The sequence below is a fragment of the Microtus pennsylvanicus genome, chromosome 2 (genome assembly GCF_037038515.1).
Source record: "Microtus pennsylvanicus isolate mMicPen1 chromosome 2, mMicPen1.hap1, whole genome shotgun sequence".
Taxonomy (NCBI): domain Eukaryota; kingdom Metazoa; phylum Chordata; class Mammalia; order Rodentia; family Cricetidae; genus Microtus; species Microtus pennsylvanicus.
Window position 1 is genome coordinate 47,177,147 of NC_134580.1, and position 21,574 is coordinate 47,198,720.

A 21,574-nucleotide genomic window follows, 5' to 3' on the forward strand; every position below is an offset into this window, starting at 1 on the left:
AGAAGAAGGCACATAAAAGTCCCACGTACAGGACAGAGGGTCACCAGGCCTCTTTTAGAGAGGCAGTTGCTCACCTGCATCATCAGCATGGCTCAGGAGCCGGGGAGTAGCCAGCATCCCCAAGCCTTGCCCTCGGCTCTGATCTCCACTCCATCTCCTGGGTCCCTGACCCCTTTGGCACAGGCTCTCTGCTACTGATACTTCTGCCCCTAGACCCCTGAACCCTATGTCATGCATTGGTGGATGTACATTGTGACCTTGACACTTGAATTCTTTCAGGGTATGACCTATAACTGAGTGTGACTGCTTTTTCTACACTGCCCTGAGTGCCCTAAAAGCCAGGCACCAAACAGAAACATTGTCAGATTCGTGCATGGATCCATAAGTTGTTTATGGGAGCAAATATAAAAATACATAAGTGGAAGACATGGCTCTGAGAAGAGCCAGAGACCAGCCTGACCCTGCTAAGAAGTACTGCTGACAGGGAGAGCCAGCAGAGGTGTGGTTCGGAGCCTGGCAGGCTCTGACTTGTCTGCCCAGAGGTTACTCTGTGGCAACATGGTAGAGGTAGTGGCGATGGGAGAACCACAAACCAGGGCTAAAATCAGCAGGAGAGGCTGCTGTGAAAGTCCCAGCAGTGTGGGGAAAGGGCTTAGACCTCGCTGCCGCTTGTGGCTAGAGCAATAGTGGACAGCAGTGAAGGGAGGGGCACACCTCCCCCTCCAAGTCTTCCAGGCTTCTGCTGCTCATCACTGGGGGCCTGGCTGCCCCCTGTCCTGTCTCCTCCACCACACCCCCAATACTTCTCTTCGTTCTTGTCCTCCTCTTCCTCCTCCTCTTCTTCCCTCCACATTGCCTTTTCTTCCTTCTACTCTGCTCATTCTTTCTCCCCCTCCTCCTCTTCTTCCTTCCATCTCTGTCTCCCTCCAACTTGTCTTCTCTTCCTCCTTCTCCTTCTCTCCCTTCCTCCATATCTCTTCCCCCTCTTCCTCCTCTCTGTCTTCTCTCCCTCCTTCTTGCTTTCTCTTTCCCCCTTCTTTCTCCATCCCTCCTTTCTCTCCTCTTCACTCCCTTCTCTTCTTTCTCCTCATCCTATTCTTCCCTGTGCTCTTTCTCCCTGGAAAGAGCCTTGCCTCCTGTTCCTAACTCACTTCTCTCTGGTGAGAGGAGACAGAACAGGAAGCCTGAGGTCTAAGGGAGCCCAGCTGAAGAGCAGCTAGGAGGTGTCCAGAAGGGGCAGGTGACAGGGACAAACACAGTTAGTACAAGTCAGAGTACACATCCACACAGGGAGACAGACGGGGGGGGGGGGGGGGGGGAAGGAGGGAAGAAGGAAGGGGGAGAGAGAGAGAGAGAGAGAGAGAGAACCATGGGAACAGGAGGCCTAATTAGGGTCAGAGTTTTCACAAGTCTAGAAACCCCAGAATGATTGACAAATTTAAAAAAAAAAAAAAGGACCACAGCATTTGCTATGGATTCCTTTGTCTTGGGGCCTGGAAGGGAAACCACAGCTCTCACAACAGTCCCGCCAGGCAGGAGGTGGTAGATGGACACCTACTGCATAGCACCCAAGGTTCTGTCCTTTCCCTGCCTCTCCTATGACTATCTGCCACCTCTACTGTGACCCAGAGCTGGCTCTCTTCAATGATTCTGCGCAGGTCACAGCAGCCTGTTTACAGACATCTAGAGTTCCAAGGCACTCTTAGGACAAGGGACTCGGGATGCGTCCAAATGGACAGCAAAGCCTCGGTCAGAGAATTTGTTCCTCCCTTTCTATTTCTGCCGATGTAAACACTCGCCAGGGAAACAAGGCGTGTGGGCATGCGCGGCCCTGCAGGCCCTCGGGTCGCTGCAAAAGGCAACTGGAAAGTCACATGTCATAACATTGGAAAGTACATATGCAGCTATTCTTAGGCTTGGAATGTATACACTGTCTGCCTGCCCGGCAGCCCTTGCACTGAGCCCCAGAAGCTGTGAAAGTGCCTGCAGCATAAACAAACCAGGAACTCTCCTAGGACGGAGAGTTTGCCAACAGAAGGCAAGGCCTGGGGTTTATGGCTTTACTCTGAGCCTAAAGTAGAAATAATCTTCTGAGGGGAAGAGACAGACCCAGCACCTGTGGATGTCACTGCAGTGAAACAAGGTAAGTGTCCCTATAGCACTTTATCCCTCGGCCGGCAGACTGCCTGGGTCACCAGTGAAGCCACAGAAGTGTTTGGTCTTTGTTCTGTCAATGCCATCTTTAAAAACCCAAAGCCCATGCAGTTTTCTCCCTAGATTTTGCAACGGCCCCGTGTGACCCCTCCCTTTTGTCTGGTGACCAGAAGACCACACCCCCAGAATGTCAGCCTTGGGGGAATAACTAACCCCCAGAAAGAGATTCATAGCTGTGTTTACTGACAAACCTGCTGAGGATCTGGACAAAAGCATACATTTCTTGTCAAATGCACGCACTGTTCTCTCGTGTCAGGCTCATATGTGAGTCCCTGACCATCAGCTTGGGTTGGGAGATGCCTAAGATTAGCCAGAGATGCTATGTGTCTTTTATCTCTGAGGATAAGCACAGCCTGAAGGAGATCACTTTGTGGTCTGCGGGGAGTGTGGTTTCCTCTTTCATCTTCAGTGTGTTCTGTTTGTGGTCCCACTTGGTAAACAGATAGCGGTGAATGAGGCTTGGAGCCCCCACAGTATGCGCTACCAGAAAGCCTTGCCCTTGCTTCCACTTAGGACTTCCCTCCTTCTTTGTAGGATGGATGAGGAGTTGCCAGATGGGGTTGTCTTCAAAGACCACAACTTCTCCTCCGACTTGCTGAGACAGCTCAACAGCTTAAGGCAAAGCAAGATCCTGACGGATGTGAGCATCTGCTCAGGAGCCTGGGAGGTCCCTTGCCACCGCAACGTGCTGGCCTCCAGCAGCCCCTACTTCAAGGCCATGTTCTGTAGTCACTTCCGGGAGAGCAGGGAGGCCAAAGTGCAGCTGCAAGGCCTCGACTCCACCACTCTGGAGCAGGTCATCACGTATGCATACACGGGAGAGGTGCATATCTCTGCTGCCAACGTCCTCCCACTGATGGAGGCAGCTGCCATGCTGCAGTACCCCCGTGTGTTCGAGGCCTGCTCATCATACCTGCAGAGCCAGCTGACCCCCGGCAACTGCCTGGGCCTGGTCAGACTCGCAGAAATCCTAAGCTGTGAGAGCCTGAAGAAGAAAGCCAGGGAGGTGGCCCTGACTTGCTTCCCGGAGGTAGCAGCATCCGCTGACCTGAAGGAGCTCTGCGCTGCGGAGTTGAGACGCTACCTAGGAGATGACGCACTCTGTGGAGAGGAGGAAGCGGTGTTTGAGGCCCTCATGGCTTGGGTCAAGCACGACCTGAAGGCCCGGTGGCAGCACATGCAGGAGCTGTTGCAGCAGGTCCGCTTGCAGTACATCCACCCAGCCTTCTTCCACCACTTCATCGCCAGCGATGCGCTTCTCCAGTCCTCGCCCGCCTGCCAGGCCATCCTGGAGACAGCCAGCAAGCAAATATTCTGTTTGTACAGCCCCAGCGCCCAGGACTGCGAACTTCTGCGGCACATCCCCCCAAGGAGCTCCTACCAAGACTTCCTCCTCCTCCTGGGAGGGCGGAAGGACAGCCAGCAGACCACCAGGGACGTCTTGCTCTACAGTGTACGGACGGGTCAGTGGCAGAGCCTGGCCAAACTCCCCGCGCGGTTGTACAAGGCCTCCGCCGTCACCTTGCACCGTAGTGTCTACGTGCTTGGGGGCATGGTTGTCAGCGAGGGGAAGAGTCTCATCAGTAGCAGTGTCTACATCTTCTCTCTGAAGCTCAACCAGTGGAGGCTGGGGCGGCCCATGCTGGCAGCCCGCTACTCTCACAGGGGCACCACCCACAAAAACTTCATCTTCTCCATTGGGGGCACCGGAGCAGGGCAGGAGCTCCTGGGCTCCATGGAGAGGTACGACAGCGTCCGTGATGTCTGGGAGAGCATGGCTAACATGCCAGTGGCCGTGCTCCACCCTGCCGTGGCAGTGAAGGACCAAAGGCTCTATCTTTTCGGGGGTGAGGACGTCATGCAGAATCCTGTGCGCCTTATCCAGGTAATCAGCTGGTCCTTCTCACCATGTAAATGCCAAGTGTGTGTGTACACAGACACACACATACACACACACATATATATAAACATATCTAATATAATGACATATACATATACACACATACATATGAGTGTCTTCAGTTATATGAACATGCATTCACATGCACATATATAACAGCATAAGCATGCACACATAATTATATACAGATACACTGATATAGGCACGAGCGCATATATAATTGTGTATACATACATGCACACATACATGTGCATGTGTTCAGTCATGTGTACATTCATTCACATTAACATGTATAGCAAACAGTATAAATACACATACAGACACATATATGCATATATGTAATTATATGATATGCTCATATATGCACGTGCACATATATAGTGACATATGCAGACATACATGCATATGACAAACATATGTGCACACATCTATACACTTGCATGTATATGTGTGTACTTGTGTGTATGTGCATTTGTGTGCACATATATAATAGCACATACATATGCACAGATGTCATATATATGTGCATATATGCATTCTTGTATATGCATACACATAAACATACCTGTATGTATTTGTGTGTATATCCATATACTCTTACTTATCATGGCATGTACATATCTATGCATATATGCACCTATGTACATATGCACACATGCAGACATAATGGAATATACACATGTACACATATACATGCACATATGCTGTATATAATAGTGTATGTGCATGCTTGTTTGTGTGTGTGTGTATATATGTATATACACATGCCCATACAGGCACACACACATATACATAGGCACACACATAGCATGCACACACACATGCACACATTTGCCTTTTACAAGGAATGAAGAGAAGGAACTTTTTAGTGCTTTTTGACTTATCAATTTTTATTGTGAGACTAATACAAAGTTATGTCAAGTATACCCCCATCCACAAAGAGTTTATCTTCACTTGAAGGAAAAATAACCTAGAAGTTCAGGCTGAAACATGTTTAAAAAAATAGGACAGTGAAGTCATAGAGGACATTAGTGGTACCATTCACCCCATTACAAGTCTTCTGCACACCAACAAATCCCCTAGAATCTGACCTCGGATCTGCTGAATCAAAATCTCTTTGCATGGGACCCTGGCATCTATGCTTTATGAAAGTCTCTAGGAGGCTGTAAAATACGGCTATGCCTGGGAACCTGGGCCTTAAATGACAGGAGAAATTCATTTCACTAATACAGTCTCTGAGAAGTGTGTTTGATAAAGGCCAACCAGAATAGCAAGTGCTGCCCAGCCTCCTGCAGGCTTCTAACAACTACTCCACAAATGGTAAGCTTCTCTTTACTATAGAAGACCCCCAGGAGTGGACTCTGCTCGTCCATATGCTCTATGCTGAGCACTGGCCACTGTAAAGGCCCTGGAGACCTGGGAGGAAACAGAAAATTACATTTAACCCTCAAGGGGTTGATAAGACAGTTGCAATTTGGAACCTGAAGACACAGGCACTGAGAACTTAGGAGATGTCTTAAATGGGACCAAAGAATCGCAAAGAACATGAGGGTCCAGAGACTTTGAAGAAAACTCTGTGTTTGGCTTAAGCTGGGTTGAGCACAGAGAAAGAGAGCTGACAGATAAGAAAGAAGAATGAGAGAGGAGGGAGACGTCAGAGCGGATGCTACGATGCTAAAATAAGCAAGCAGCAGAGGGACTGAGTGGGAGCGACGAGCTGACAGCTGAAGATGTCAGAGTTATCTGCAGAGGGAGAGACGGATCCTGGGTAAGGGTCCTTTGTAAAAGGGCTCAGAAGAAAAGAGGAGGCACAGCTCATCACCTGAGGGACTGAGCACAGCATACAGTTGCCAGGCAGAGCAAGGAGGAGGAAGGCCGCATGCCAGATGGTAGCTGGGGAGGGACCAGGTGTTAGCCCCCATATAATCTTCACCATGCCCTTCCCACACTACCCCAGCAATCTCCTCCACCCAGATGCTGCCTCCAAGCCCCTCTTATCAAAAGTCCAGAACGTTCCAGAATGGCTAGTGGAGATGAAGCTGCTACAGCTGGACTTTGTAAATCTTGTTGAGAAACTGGGATGGTAACCTGTGAGGGTAGGGGCAGAGAGAGCATCCAAGTGTTCATGGATGATGGGGCAGCAATCAGTTTTGTATTTTTAGCGCCCTCTAGATCTGTGGTTCTCAACCTGTGGGTCAGGATCCCTCTAGGAGTCGAACAACCCTTCCCCAGGGGTCACATATCAGGTATCCAGAATATAAGATATTTAACTAAGATTCATAACAGTAGCAAAAATTACAGTTATGTAGTAGCCATGAAATAATTTTATGATTGGGGGTCACCACAACATGAGGAACTGTATTAATGGGGTGTAGTGTTAGGAAGGTTGAGAGCCACTACTCTAGATGCTTGCAGAGAAGGAACTGGAGGAGATCCAGAGAGGAGAGCTGGGAGATTCTCCCAGAAGCCCAGGCAAAGGGGCTAAACACTGAACGGCACTGGAATCTACTTCCACAGCTTTCTGCAGCCCATACTCCCTGTGACCGAGCTGGGAGAAGCTCTACTCTGACCCTCAAAACAGATCCACCAGAGGACTTTTGTGGAAAGCTAGACCTCCTCCCACCTCTCTTGACTGTTTTTCCAAACAGAATCAACAAATGGGCTAGTGACTTCACACCGCAAAACTGTCACCAGTTCCCTAAGAATAAAATGCCAAGCTCAAATAAACTTCCAGTTAACAGGTCAAGAAATACAGAGTGCAACCAAACCAAGATCCCCACAAAGCCAAACAAATACAGACTTGGGAGTGATCCTTTTGTAGTACGGCCAAGGAAAGCCAGGAGTGGGTGGAAGCGTTTGTATGCATGCTTTCCTTACCAGCCTAGCCTTAGCTTTGAAGTGGTCAGTCTACGCACTTAAATACAGTTTAAATGAATGCTGAGGCTCACTTGATAAAGCAGGTTGGGTTTTCGGGCAGAGGCGGAGCCAATGTTCTTTCCAGCACTGTCTTTCAATGGTGTCACTGGACAAGGCGGAAGCGTCTATGGTCCCTTTCTACTTGGCTTTTTTTTCCACCTCTGCTTCTGGATGACAGACAGCAAATCCCACAGCATGAGGGAGTATCACTTCCTACCTGGGTCAAACATCCTTTGTTACCTGGCCACAGTCTCTCTGAGGTACTGTGAGGCCTGAGAGGAAATTATAAATCTGTCTCTGAGACCCAACACCAAGCTGAGAGAACAGAAGGTCAGGAGGAAATCGTCACTCAAGTTGTATGTAGCCAGCTTTTGCTTTTCTCCCCAGGATGCCACATCCCAAGGAGTGTGTCACCAGTGTAGTTTCAGATGAAGCAATAGGGCTTCCCAGCCATTGTGACTACTCAGCCTCCTCCGGGCTTCCACAGGAAAAAGGGATGATGTAGGTCCTAGGGGGGTCTTGGTCTCAAAAACATCCATCAAGGCACCTTAAGACATTTCAATTGATTCGGGATTGCCATCAAAGTCTGAACTGAGTTTGATTCCCAGAACCCAGTAAAAGTAGGAGAGAACGGACTTCACAAACTTGATCTCTGATCACCACACATGCCGTGATATGAGAGTACACACATATACACAAGCATACACACAATAATAATAATAATAAAACTATCAGGAAATGCCATACTCCCTCAACAGATCCATGACCCTGGTGATCAAAAGCATGGCCTCTGGACTGAACCAGAAGCTATCACTACCACTCAATCTAGCTAGGCAAAGTCACTCAGTTTCTGTGAGCATCAATCGTGTAACCTGAAAAACGAGGAAGAAATAGTGGCTGCCTGAAAAATGGTTTGTGAATGCCAACTTCTTCCTGCTACTTATTTATTTTAAAAATACATTTACTTTTATGTCTATGGATGTTCTGCCTACATATATGTCAGGGCATCACCTGCATGCTGTGTCCCTAGAGGTCAGAAGAGGGTATGTGATTCTCTGGAGCTGGAGTTAAGGACATCTGTGAGCCACCATGTGAGCTGCTAGGAACTGAATTCAGAACCTCAGGAAGAGCAGCCAGTTCTCTTAACCACTGAGCCACCTCTCCCGCCCCTATTTATTATTTTAGAAATAAAATCTCATGGATCCCAGGCTGATCTCCCTGTGTTGCCAAGGATGACCTTCTGATCTTCTGCCTCTACCTCTTGGTGGCTAGGATCACAGGCGGCACCAACCACACCCAGTTTATGTGCTTCTGGAGATTGATACGGGCCTTCATACATGCCAGTCATCCCCAGCCCCAAACTGTTATCAAATAGTAAGAATAGGGTCTTTGATGAAGCTAGAAATTCTATTTTATATGGAAAAGTTTCAGTGACAACTACTTCGTCGTTTTCTTCTGTAAACAAATAGGTTTTCATCTTCTTTTCTTACATGGAGTCCATCCTTTCTCTTGTGTGCTACATCTTTCCTATGACTAAGGAGCTTACATTTGATATTTGAATTTTAAACTGGGGAAATGAACAGAAGAAGGAATCATGGTTGAACCACATCTCAGAGGATGGCTCATAAGTCTGCCTTCTCTTTGATTTGTCTTCTTCCCTTGCTTCTCTTCTTTCTCAAAACCCTAATTCCTCTCAGGCATAAACTGTTCCAAAGCCTTCCTTACATAGCCTCAAACTTATTCCTGGTTCTCTGACCCTCTTTGCTACACAGGGACATTTAGAAATATAAACATGATCTAGAAATAAAAAATATTGGAAAAATAATTGGCTTCCTAAATATCCAAGTTGCTCCGTTTCTCAGTAAAATAGTCAAATATCCCAAGAAGGTAAGTGAAATGCTTACCCCAATGCATAACTCTTGGTCCGGCTAAGGAAAATACAGTCGTTGGCTCATGGGGGTCACATGAGTAACTTCCAATACATTCTTCTTTCTACCAGCAAGAGTTCATTTATTGATAGTAATACCTGCACTTTAAAACCTGAAAAGAAATAGAAAGAAACAAATCCATTTCTGACTCACCCTGTAAATGACTATGTGGGCCACTGAGATGGCTCAGCAGTTAAAGGTGCTTGTCACCAAGGTTGTGGACCTGAGTTCAAGTCCTGGAACTCACATGGTGGAAGAAGAAGACAGAAACCCAAAAGTTGTCCTCTGACTTCCACACTTACACACACACACACACACACACACACGCACACACACGCACACACCACTACATCAAACATCAAACACACACACACTCACACACACCACTACATCAAACACACACACTCACACACACACACACACACACACCACTACATCAAACATCAAACACACACACACACACACACACACCACTACATCAAACATCAAACACACGCATTCTCTCTCTCTCTCTCTCTCTCTCTCTCTCTCTCTCTCTCTCTCTCTCTCTCTCAATCTTGTAAAAATGTAATAAACAATTACTTTTCTACCCTTTTAAAGACATTAGCTTTAAAATTTGGTACAATGATTCTGTTTCCCCCTCAGGTTTACCACATTTCCAGAAACACATGGTTTAAGATGGAGACAAGGATGATCAAGAACGTGTGTGCCCCCGCAGTGGTACTGGGAGAGAGGATTGTCATTGTGGGAGGTGAGTGAACAGAGACTGACTGTGGGGAACAAAACCGGCAGCTCTGAGGGGAAAATGGCTGTTGACAGACAAGGCAGGTCTTCCGAAAAGCACATCCATCCTCTGAGGAGAGTGTGCAAAACTGGAAAAGCTATTCTAAAAGCTTCTTTCAGTCTCGCTCTATAAACAAGAGATGGAACTGTACCCACTCTGCAGAGCTGTTGCCGGGATAAAACTAAAGCTAGCAGGATCATTCCAGACACAGTGAAGAAGAGATGTTTCCTGGAGTTAAGACTAGCTAGGTGTAATGGCTCACACCTATAATTTGAGCACTTGGGAGGCTGAGACAGGAGGATTGTCACTAACTAACACAGAAGCCAGTCTGTATTACAGAGTGAGTGCCAGACCAAACTAGTGTGAGATCTTGTCTCAAAAAATGTAATACATAATAATAATAACAACGATACTATTAATAACAACAACAATGGCTACCAATGCATCATTTCTCTGTAAATGCATTACACACACACACACACACACACACACACACACACATGTATATATATGGGGGGGTCTGGTTTAGGGGTCAAAGAGACCTGGGTTTAAATGACTATCATTAAGAGATTATATACTTTTTGCAAGTTACTCATCTTTCTATGTCTTGGTTTGCCCGTCAGTAAAATAGTAACCCTTAAAATAACTTTCTGCCATGGGAATTCACTTCTGTGTTCTCAAAGAAGGTCTCCTTCCCTGAATGGCAATATCTCTTGGGCCACGTAGGAGAGATGAAAATGCCAACTGGGCTGCAGAAGCCCCCGGAAGGCAGAATTACCCCTACTCTACAGACGACTTAGATGGCTGCCTAAATGTGGACCATAGCCAGAGAGATCCAGATACCAGCCTCAGTTCTTCCACATGCCAGGCTGCAGCAGGGTGCCCGAACACCCAGGCCTTGGTCCAGAATCCCACCCTTGAGTAGGCAGGGATCAGGAAGCTGCAACCGCTGGCCCACAGCCCTGGGTGAGCCACCCACAGCTGTCCGTGTTATTCCATTTTCAGGTTACACGAGGAGGATTCTTGCTTATGACCCTCGGTCCAACAAATTTGTCAAATGTGCAGACATGAAGGAGCGCAGGATGCACCATGGGGCCACAGTGATGGGGAACAAGCTGTATGTGACAGGTGGGCGGAGGCTGACCACAGACTGCAACATTGAGGACTCAGCCTCCTTCGACTGCTATGACCCCGAGACGGACACCTGGACGTCCCACGGACAGCTACCTCACAGACTCTTTGACCACGCCTGCCTGACTCTCCAGTGCATACCCCACACGGCCGGCCTCACATGAAGGCCATGGGAACTTATCTCGGTTAAAATGCTGTGTGATGCAATAAATTGCAACACAGCTCCAAAAGCCTAGAGCTGACAGAAGTCAAGACTACCACTCTCTAGAGTAGTTAAAAAAAAAAAAAGCCTGTGGATGCTTTTCTAACTCCACCCCTACCTCTTGAACCAATGCCAGAAATTGCACTAGAATAACTGGCGAAGTCTGTACCACACCCCTCCAGATGGAAGTGGGGTTAACTACTTGATTGACAGCCCAAACTGCATGGAAAAGACAGAGGATGTTTCCCAGAGGAACAAAGAATTATGGACATGAAAAAAAATAATTATGGACATGGATGGATGAACACACACACACACACACACACACACACACAGAGTTCATCCTTAACATCCAGAATAGGAGGGCTAGCCCAAGAGGACCCTTAGAATCACTCAGGTCAGTTGTCAGCCTGTAAAACTATTGTGGCTATGACTGTGTGTCCCTACATTCTGTGGATACGGTACATTGAAAGTAGGCTCAGTTCAGTAGCTACCTAGGGTCTGTAAAATTATACTGCAACGAAAAACTTAAGAGCAGAACAAAAGCTTGCTTTTGGCAGATGATCTTTTAAAACTGCAGAATTAGTGTGGGGTTTCATTTCAGTAAGTGTTATAAGAATGACTTTTCTGGGGACAGCCAACAGATTCCTCAGCAACAACAGCAACCATTGCCCTCTGGATATCAGGGTTGTCCCTCCCTGTGGCCCCTTTACTTCCAAGTGCCCCTCATGCTCCCTCAATGTCAGGCCCGTGGAAAAGTTGAAGTGCCCATAAGAGGCTCTCAGTGAGGCCCAGATGATATAATCACAGGGAAGACATTTGGAAACATCACTGAGTCCCATTCAAGATGGATACACAGGGGTTCTCTGAAAAGCATCCTAAGGTGACCCCCTCACTCAGCCTGGTGGAGAACGAGAGTCCTACTCTGCCATATGCACGGAAGACCACCATGGCTACTCTCTACCCCGTCCTGTCCTGGCCAATGCCAGGCAATCTCAGGACGTAAGCAAAGTTGTTTCCCACCCACGGGAGCATCTGGAATAAATTTCGCCATTCTGCGTTGCATGCTGGAGTGTCTCTCTCCCCAGTGTTGCAAAAGCTTCTCCTTTGTGCTTTCACCTCAGGCTCTTCATGAGGTGATATTGTGGTCCAGGGGCACTGCTTGACCGTCGGCTCTTCCCTCAGCCTGATGCCCCTTTCTCTAACTCCCTCCCCCTTTTTGAAAGAGAATTTCATGTGCCCAGGTTGACCTCAAATACACCATGTAGCCTTGCACTTCTAATCCTCCTGCCTCCACCTTCTGAGTTCTGAGATTACAGGTGTGTGCCACCATTCCTGGCTTATGCTTCACTGGGGACCAAACCCATTGTACATGCTAGACAAGCATTCTACCAACAAATCCATTTTATTTGAAGATGTTTTAATCAGGCTCTTGGTCCCATCTCTTCTTAAACACGAACTTGGAAAGGTACCCAGCGATGCGAACACTGCCCAAACAGTCCACTTGCATTTCCTGCCCACGTCAACTGACCACACAGCACATCACTGCCTGCCCTCCACCTTGAGCTACTTTCCTCTTCACACTTCCACGATGCCTCTTGCTCTTGCTTCTCCTCACTATGGCTCAGTTTTGTCTCCTCATTTCCATGACTGTTAAATGGGGATATGGCTGAAGTCTCAGTTCTTGTATGTCTCTCTCCTTGGATGGGTGAATCCAGAAAATATATGTAATTGTATATTATCATCTTCAGACCTCTGCAGGCACTAGACATACACATGGTGCTCATATATGCAGATAAAATACACATACACATAAAGTGTGCATGTGCGTGCATGTGTGTGCTAAAATAGGTCATATCTGTTTAGAATTTTCTTAAACCCTTTCAGTTCATGCGGGTGAGTGTTGCAGGAGGCTGCTCATTTATTCCCGGTCACTTAGATCCAAAATAATCATACAAAAACTGTATTATTTAAATCACTGCTTGGCCCATTAGCTCTAGCTTCTTATTGCCTAACTCCTACATATTAATTTAACCCATTTTTATTAATCTATATATTGCCACATGGCTGTGGCTTACCAGGTAAAGTTCCGATGTCCATCTCTGGCTGGATTACATGGCTTCTCTCTGACTCCGCCTCTTTTCTACCAGCATTCAGTTTAGTTTTCCCTGCCTAGCTAAGTTCTGCCCTGCTATAGGTCCAAAGCAGTTTCTTTATTCATTAATGGTAATCACAGCATACAGGAGGCACATAAGGATAGGGTAAATCCAAATCTTACTTGTATTCTGGTTGTATTGCCTTCCAGAATTTCTCCCAGAGGAATTTCAATGCAGAGGGATAATATTATCTTAGAATAGATCTTTTCACCACATAAACCAAGGGAAAAAACTAAAAACCTATTTGGAAGAAGTGTCTGAATTAATTATATAAATGCAGTCGAGATTATAGCTCCTTTTACTGCTGATGAAATAAAAAAGTTATGTTTCTGCCAGATGTATTGTCATTGAAACAAGAAAACTAATAAAGACCCTCATCTTGTGTGCAATGAATTGATGAGCCTCCCCCCTCTATTATCTGTTCTGCTTTCTTCTGCCCTGCCATGGCTCTCTCACTGACTGTCAATGTAGATCCTCCATAAACATATAACAAGTAAACTAAGATTTTGGTAAGTGAAGAAAGCTGTCAGATCCACAGCATCTCTGAGATCTCTGTGTATGTGTGTCTCTCTCTCCCTCTCTCTCTGTCTCTCTCTGTGTGCATGTGTGTATCTCTCTCCCTCTCTCTGTCTCTCTCTGTGTGCATGTGTCTATAGGTCTCTGTGTGTGTGTGTGTCTGTCTATCTGTCTCTCTCTCTCTCTCTCTCTCTCTCTCTCTCTCTCTGTGTGTGTGTGTGTGTGTGTGTGTGTGTCTGCCTTAGAGGGAAGTTTGTGTAGGTGCTGGATACAGGCCCAAGCTCCTCAGCTAAGCATCATTCTGTTTTTTCCCTCCGGCCCCCTTTCTCACCCTGAGCTGAATTTGGTGGGTCCTGGTGGGTATGACACGGCATGGCCAGGAGCCTAGAGACAGAAATACTTTTAAAGAAGCCTGTTTTCTGGAATGGGAAAGCCACGCTGTCTGTAATATCCTGTAGGAGACTTGACTTTATTTCCTTCTCCTCTGTCTAATCATTAATAAGCTGCCTTGGGCTGTGGTTATTCAAAGTTCTTCCAAGTCTCTCCGGGAGACAGAAGAACTATGTGAACCACTTCCTAGGGTTCATAAAGAAAGGTGGCATGCCACAGGCCAATTCTGGGAGTCCGGGATGTCTTGGTGGAAGACATCTATGCACCTACACATCTAAACCCCTGATGACCAAACCCCAAGTCCAAACTGCACTGCGTGCAAACGGCCCTTTCCAGTCTGCAGAGGATAATCTCTATCCAAAGCGAAAGAGAAAGATGCTTTGGGCATGAGTCTTCTTCCTTGGTCTCACTGACTGAGTACAGCTCGCAGACTGCTGCTGAGGTCACAGTATATTTAGTTAGCAGCAGTTAAACTAAAAGGTTTCAAGTTAAAAAAAAATGTCGAGCAGCCTGACTAATCCTCTCCACAGACAGCAAGAGAGGGAGGAGGAGATGAAACTAAGGGCCAGCAAAGACAACACCAAAGAAAATGTCAACCCCCTCTCCCCCCCTCCCCCACGTCCCATGATGAAAGAGTAAGCAGACAGAATGGGAAAGGAGCTGACAGAGAAAAGGCAGTAGCAGAGGGGGAAACTGAGTCAGGGAGTGTAGACGATGGGAGCAGGGTTGGAGGAGAGGCCAGTCCTCAGAGCTGGGCAATGCCTATTCAGCCCAACTCACAGTAGATGTCTGGAAAGGAGGTCTGGCTGCCCTGGGGTCACCATCAAACACACAGACATGTCCACCCAGATACTGAGTCAAAGACCCATCAGAGGCTGTCATGGTCCATCCCACACAGACCCCTCCTGATTTGATTTTCTGTCTATAAGTACCAGGGGCTCCAGAGAAACACTCACCTCCAAGGCCTAGAGTCACCACTCGCCCTCCCAATGGCTGACTCCTCTGCAGCCACTCTCTGTGAGAAAGAATATAGTCTTGATCTACCCCTCACAACCAAACCCTGAGTTAGAAGAGACTGACATCACCATCTCTAACAAAGTACGAATGTCCAGAGGACACCCTATGACTGCATTTACTCACACACTGCACCCTTCCCAGATCTCCCTCAGCTCCCTCATGCCATGCCCACCGTGCCACACCCATCACACTCCTGTGTCTTAGCGCCCACTGCTCCCTCCGCCATGATGACTTCCCTCGCGGTCACTTTCCCAACCTTCATCTCCTCTGTTCTGTGAAGCTCTCTCCAGCTTCCTACCCTGTCTTTCCTCCTGGGTTCTAGCCTTTTCCACATTGTACCATTACAGGAACTTATTTCTTTTCTATGTCTATGTGTGTACATATGCATGCAGGTATGTGGCAAATGTACAAGTCGGAGCGTGTGTGTGTATATGTGTGCGTGTATGTGTGTGCAAGTCAATCTTAAGTGTCATTCTTCCTTGAACCTTGTTTTACCTTGAATAACCTTGTTTTCTGAGACAGGGTCTCTCATTGACCTGCAACTTGACTATTAGACTAGACTGCTCAGCTAACAAGTTGCAGGGATCCTCGTGTCCCAAACCCTGCCCGCATCTCATCCTCAGTGTTAGGATTACAGGCATGCCACCATGCCCAGCCTTTAACATGGGCAGTGAGGATTGACTTCCAATCCCTATCCTTGCACGGCGAGCATTTTACCAACTGACCTACTTTTCCAACCCTCTAATCACAGGATCTTCTTGGGCCAAGTTGGAAGAGAAGCTCTTCATGGAGGCAAAGCAGAATCTTGGTCCCTGGAGAGCCCAGGGTCATGCTCACTGAGTTCTTGGCTAACAGATGATGGAACAAACGAGAAGATGAAAAAGGGCACTGGCCTCCAGGGCACTGGATGGTCCGTGCAACTCTGGAGCAGCAAGGACGTAATTACCAGACTGACTGACTTAAAAGAGGTAGGAACTCGGATGATGTCTGAGATTTAAAGTTGATCAAAGGTGGGGCTGGAGAGAGGGTTCGGGAGTTCAGAACACTTGCTAGTGCCCAGACAGACACGCAGGCAAAAACACCCAGACATATAAAATAAAAATAAAATCTAAGTTATTGAAGATCTGAAGATAATGAACATCGTTCTGTAATGGAGTGGAATCTGATAGGGAAGACAATGACCGCTTTGCCCAGAGAATGCGTCTCGAGACCGGCTGAAGGTACACAGGGATTGGCCCTGAACCCCGGTGCTCTGCCAGCTCGCTATCTTCTTGGATCATTTTTCCAGAGAATTCCTCCTCTAGTGATCTAGACTTTGGAAGACATTAAGCTCTATGTCAGCCTCGGGGACCGTGACTACTACCCCTTCCCAAAGGCAGCTGATGGCGTAAGCAGCGCAATGCAGAGGACACAAACTTGGGAGCAGAAGACCCGGGATCAGATTCCAGTTCTGCTCCTCGCTGGCAGGACAGTGGTTTCCCAGCAGCCTTCTCTCTCAAAGCCTCACAGTCCACATCTGAAAATGGAATGTTTAACCCCCTGAGGGGTCACCACAGATAATGAGCCATCGGGTGCCTGCCATAGAAGGACACTGGGCGCAGCTCGAACACTTTCTCCTTGTCAATGCATATGTCTACCTGCCCTTGCTACTGGCTGGTCTATACAGTCCCAGTGGGAAACCTTCCTAATTACTTTTAGCAAGGGTCAGCAATTGGCCCTTCTGATGGAAGGTTCTCCTGCCCCATTTCCACATTACTCCTCTCTCTGCTCATGCATTCACTCACTCATTTAGAAGCTCAGCAAATCGAGCCCAGAATCCCTTGTGCTCAATGCATTGTGCTCAATCTGAAAACCACAGAGAGTACAAGGAAGAGTCCCTCCACCTCCAGCCACTGGTCCATACACAGAGCCAACAGAGCAATGGAATCCACCCAGCATATTTGGTCCAGATAGAAAAGGGACAAGGGAGCAGGGACTGATGTCTGTTGGCTCTTCTTCGGGACTGTCTTGGGTCCTCAGGCATGACATTCATTGCCGAGGGCTACGTTTACAACGTACATGAGTTGGGCATTTTAGGAGAATTGAAGGCATTCTTCGTGGTTCCGGAGGAGGAAGTACCTGGTCCCTGCACAGGCTCTAGAGGAGGGCTTTCCTGCTTCTCCCTCTGTGATTCCAGGAATGCTCAGTGTTCCAGGATCGTCGTTGTCTTGCTCACTGGCCTATGCCCTGCCTCATATACATGGCCTTCTCCTCTTGAGCCATCTTTACGGAGATGTTCTCATCAGGTTTCCAGGCCTAAATGCAGCCAGCCATCATCGGTTTCCTCCTTTATGCCCTCAAAGTCTCCACTTTCAAACAGGACCAGACTCTGAGCTTCTATGTGGACACGCATTTGGGAGAAGGCACAGCTTGACCCACTGCAGATATCCTGTGCTTCAAGAACTCTAACGGTCTTCATGCCACCCTGCCCCTGCAGGACCACCAGAACACTAAGTCATCCCAACATCTCCACATCATCAGGGGTCATCTTTTCTAGATCCCACACTCCTAGCATTGGGCCTGACACCAAGAAGATGCTCAGCGTCTTGAATTTTTTCAAGGGTATTGAATCATTTTACAGACTCAAAGGGCATAGGGAAAATGGGCACAAGGTACAACTTTTAAGCAACCTCCTACAACTCCAATGGTTGGCAAATGTCCCTCTAGAAGAATCAGAGGGACAGTGGATGCTTCAGCAAGTAGAGGCACTGACTACCAAGTCTGGTGACCTAAGTTCAATCCCCAGAACCCACATAATAGAGAGAACTGACTCCAGCAGGTTGTCCTCTGCCTCGAACACACTTGCAACCACACACATGTGCACAAGCACACACGATATAGATAGATAGATAGATAGATAGATAGATAGATAGATAGATAGATGATAGATAGATAGATGATAGATAGATAGATAGATAGATAGATAGATAGATAGATAGATAGATGAGAGAGAGAGAGAGAGAGAGAGAGAGAGAGAAAGAGAGAGAGAGAGAGAGAGAGAGAGAGAGAGAGAGGAGAGAGAGAGAGAGAGAGAGAGAGAGATGTTTATAAGAAGGAGCTGGGGGTCTGTGAGAGGTTACAGGACCAGGCATATAGACTTATCTAAGGGGACTCTTCTGTGTGCACAGTGTCACCCACCACATCCTGCTCTTGCCTTTCACTGTGACCCTTTGTGGTGACAGCATGTTGGAGCAGAATTTAGCGCAGGAGCTGCTGGGAGTGGGGTCAGCTTCTGAAATGCTGGCTCTCCTGCAAGCTCACAGGAATTCCAGAACCCCTTTCCAACGCCATTCCTCTCTCTTCATGTGGGGAATTTGGTTTCTGTTTTCCCTAAAGATCTCCACGAGTCTCTTTTCATGTTTGTTTCATTTATTTGATTGAATTAAAGTGTCAAGGCCTATGAACCCCAATTCCCCAGTCACCTTCCCGTACTGTCAGTGGTCCAGAAAATGGAGCGTTCGGGACACAGCTGGGAATCGAAGAATCCACAATGATGGTAACTTAGGAAGACATAAGCCTGGAGGTCTGCCTTGTTCAAAATCAGAGACTGTCTTTGCCCTTCCCTCAAAAGACCATCGTCTCCACCCACGTGCTGAGACCAGAAAGTCTCCTCCGGGCAAAGAATAAATCAAGGCCCGTGGAAAGGGCTGTGTGGGGGGCTAGAGAGGAGTTCTTTCCATGCTGACAGGAGAACCAAGGAGCAAGGCAGGCACATCCTTAGCAGGACCTCTGAGGTGGGATCTTTTGTCCAGGGCTGGCAAAGAAAACAGAGCGAAACACCACCTCCAGTCTGTTTTATTTGGCTTGCTTATCTGAAGGGAAAAAGAACGCTAACATGTTTAAAGGGGCCTTGACTCTAGGTATAGACCTAGAACCAAGACCACTGGTGGCTCACCACAGGAGTGACAATTGTGGCACTCTACCCTGAAGAAATAGATCAGAGAGTGATAATGGAAACCTAATGGAAAACCTTTGCTGCTCACTTAGCCTGCCCAGGCATGGCGAGTCACAGGATGGTCTTCCAGCACCCTACACATCTGTCCCCAGCTGCCCTGTGGAAAGCAGCCCTCAACCTGTCTACATTATCCCCTCCCAACCCTCCCTTCTTCCCGTTGTACCTTTAATTACAGTTATTTATGAGTCTGTTTCCTCTCCTGAGTTTAGGGAGTTGACATGCGACCTAACAGTTACCTCATGTAGATCAGGGCAGGACTGCTATGTTCACAGGTCTGTGCCTGAGGCTCCAGAAACAGAGCAGGCCACCAGGAAGCGGGGGTTAAATGCACGTAAGCACACCCGTGCAGATGTTGTGGGTTGACTTTGAAATGTTCCTCCACAAGCTCATGGTTTGAGTTCTTAGTTCCCAACTTGTGAAAACTATTTTAAAGGCTGTGGAGCTCCTAAGAGATAGGATGTACCTGGAGGAAGTGAGTCACTGAGGGGTAGGCCCTGGAAGGTTCTTGTCAAAATCTCTGCTTTCTGCCCACCATGAAGGGTTGAAAGCTCTATGAAACTGTGAGCCAAGATTCACCTACCCTCCCTTTGAGTGGATTCTATCAGATGTTTTGGTCACAGAGATTAGAAGGTAAATAATACAGCTAACATCTAGGATGCAGCACAATTGAGAAAGGGGGAAGGGTAGGAAACCTGTTGAGCCTTCAGCTCAATTGCTAGCAGCCACATAAAAGCCCAGAGAAGTACCTGCCAATAATCCCAACACAGGCAGAACTAGAACGTTCCTTCGGTGTATAGTCTATATATTTATAAATAGGATTTAATAGAGTGGCTTACTGTTTATGGTCCTACTGCCCCAACAAGGCTGCTTCTCAAAGTCAAGTCCAAGAATTTAATGGTTGTTCAGAAGAGCAAAGGCCAGCGAGCAAAGAGAAAAGCTCCGCTCTCCCATGTTCGTTATACAGGATATTACCAGAAGGTGTGGCCCAGATTTAGGCTGCGCCTCCCAATCTCAAATGATTCCGTCAAGGAAATTCTCTCAAAGGTATGTATACCTAGCAGCTTTGGGTTTAGTTCACTCCTGATGTGGTCAAGTTGACAATCAAGCACAGCCACCAACTTGGAGTCTGATGGCCAGCCAGTGCAACCAATCAGCAAATTCTAGTTCAGTGAGAGATCCTACTTTAAAAAATAAGATAAAAAGTCATCAAGGAAGACCCCTGACACCAATGTCTGGCCTCCTCATACACATGCAGCCCATGTACATATTCACTGCATATACACACTCACCCCATATACACACTTACCTCATCTACACACTTACCTCATATACACACTTACCTCATATACACACTCACCACATATACACATCACCCCATATACACACTCACTCACCCCATATGCACACTTACCTCATATACACACTCACCCCATGTACACACCACATATACACATTCACCCCATGTACACACCACATATACACACTCTCAGCTCCCGCACCACGCCTACCTGCCTGCCTACTGCCATTCTCCCTGCCAAAATGGTCATGGACCCTAATCCTTGGGAACCATGAGCCCCAAATGAAACACTTTCTTTTGTAAGTTGCTTTCAGTCACTGTGTTTTTCACAGCAGTTGAAAAGCAACTAAGAAACAGTTTGAATACTTGGTACATATGGTATTATTTTGAAGGCGTTGGGCATCTTTGGAAGGTTAGGATCTGGGCTTCAGAAGTAGGTCACGAAGGGCAGGCCTTAAAGGGATATCCTATTCGGTGTTTCCAGCCAGCTTGCTCTCCTCTCTCATCTGCAGCCATAGAAACTATCTCTAGCACATGCTCTAACCATGATGGACACTGACTGCCCCTACAGCCAAATCTCCCAATGATGGACTTCAACCCCATGAATCTGTGAGTCAAAGTCTTTCCTTCTATACATTGTTTCTGTGACTGAGTCAGAGTGTCACCAACAGAACTAACACAGCTCCGTTCTCTCTTCTCCTCACCCACTCTTTCCTGGCACTAGGGTCCTCCAGCCAATTCCAGTGGGAACGGGGAAGAAATAAATCCACTTTATCTGATGTTTAAGCCCCTCAGTGGTCTCCCACCTCAAAGATCCTGGCTCGCCTTCTAGACCCATGAGTCCTTTTATGTGCGGAAGAATTAACAGCCTCCACCTGATTAGATTCTGCGGCGGTTTGAATAAGAAATCCCCACGGGCTCATGTACGTGAGCACTTGGCCTGGTCGGTTGCTCTGTTTGCAAACCTTTAGCACGTTGAGACTTGCTGGAGGAATATGTCACTGGGGGTGGGCTTGAGGGGTTTCAGTCTCTCCCTATCCTTTCTGAGGTTGAAGATGTGATCTCTCACTTCCCACCCTGGCCATCTCCTTGCCACCATGCCTACCCTGATTGTATGGGTTGCACATCT

General features: G+C 47.4%; 1 protein-coding gene across 2 annotated transcripts; it reads left to right on the forward strand.

The window, feature by feature from the left end:
- The first annotated feature begins 1,925 nt into the window (after window positions 1-1,925).
- Klhl38 (kelch like family member 38) lies at window positions 1,926-18,128 on the forward strand. 2 transcript variants are annotated; one of them, XM_075960977.1, is made up of 4 exons: window positions 1,926-2,143; window positions 2,749-4,099; window positions 9,604-9,709; window positions 15,906-18,128. In XM_075960977.1, exons 2-4 carry the CDS (start codon window positions 2,750-2,752, stop codon window positions 15,992-15,994), a joined length of 1,545 nt encoding a protein of 514 aa, XP_075817092.1. In that variant the 5' UTR covers window positions 1,926-2,143; window position 2,749; the 3' UTR covers window positions 15,995-18,128. The 2 variants fall into 2 exon arrangements, with proteins under 2 accessions (XP_075817092.1, XP_075817091.1); XM_075960976.1 differs by lacking the exon at window positions 15,906-18,128 and adding an exon at window positions 10,748-12,140 and having other exon boundaries at window positions 1,928-2,143.
- The last annotated feature ends 3,446 nt before the right edge of the window (window positions 18,129-21,574 follow it).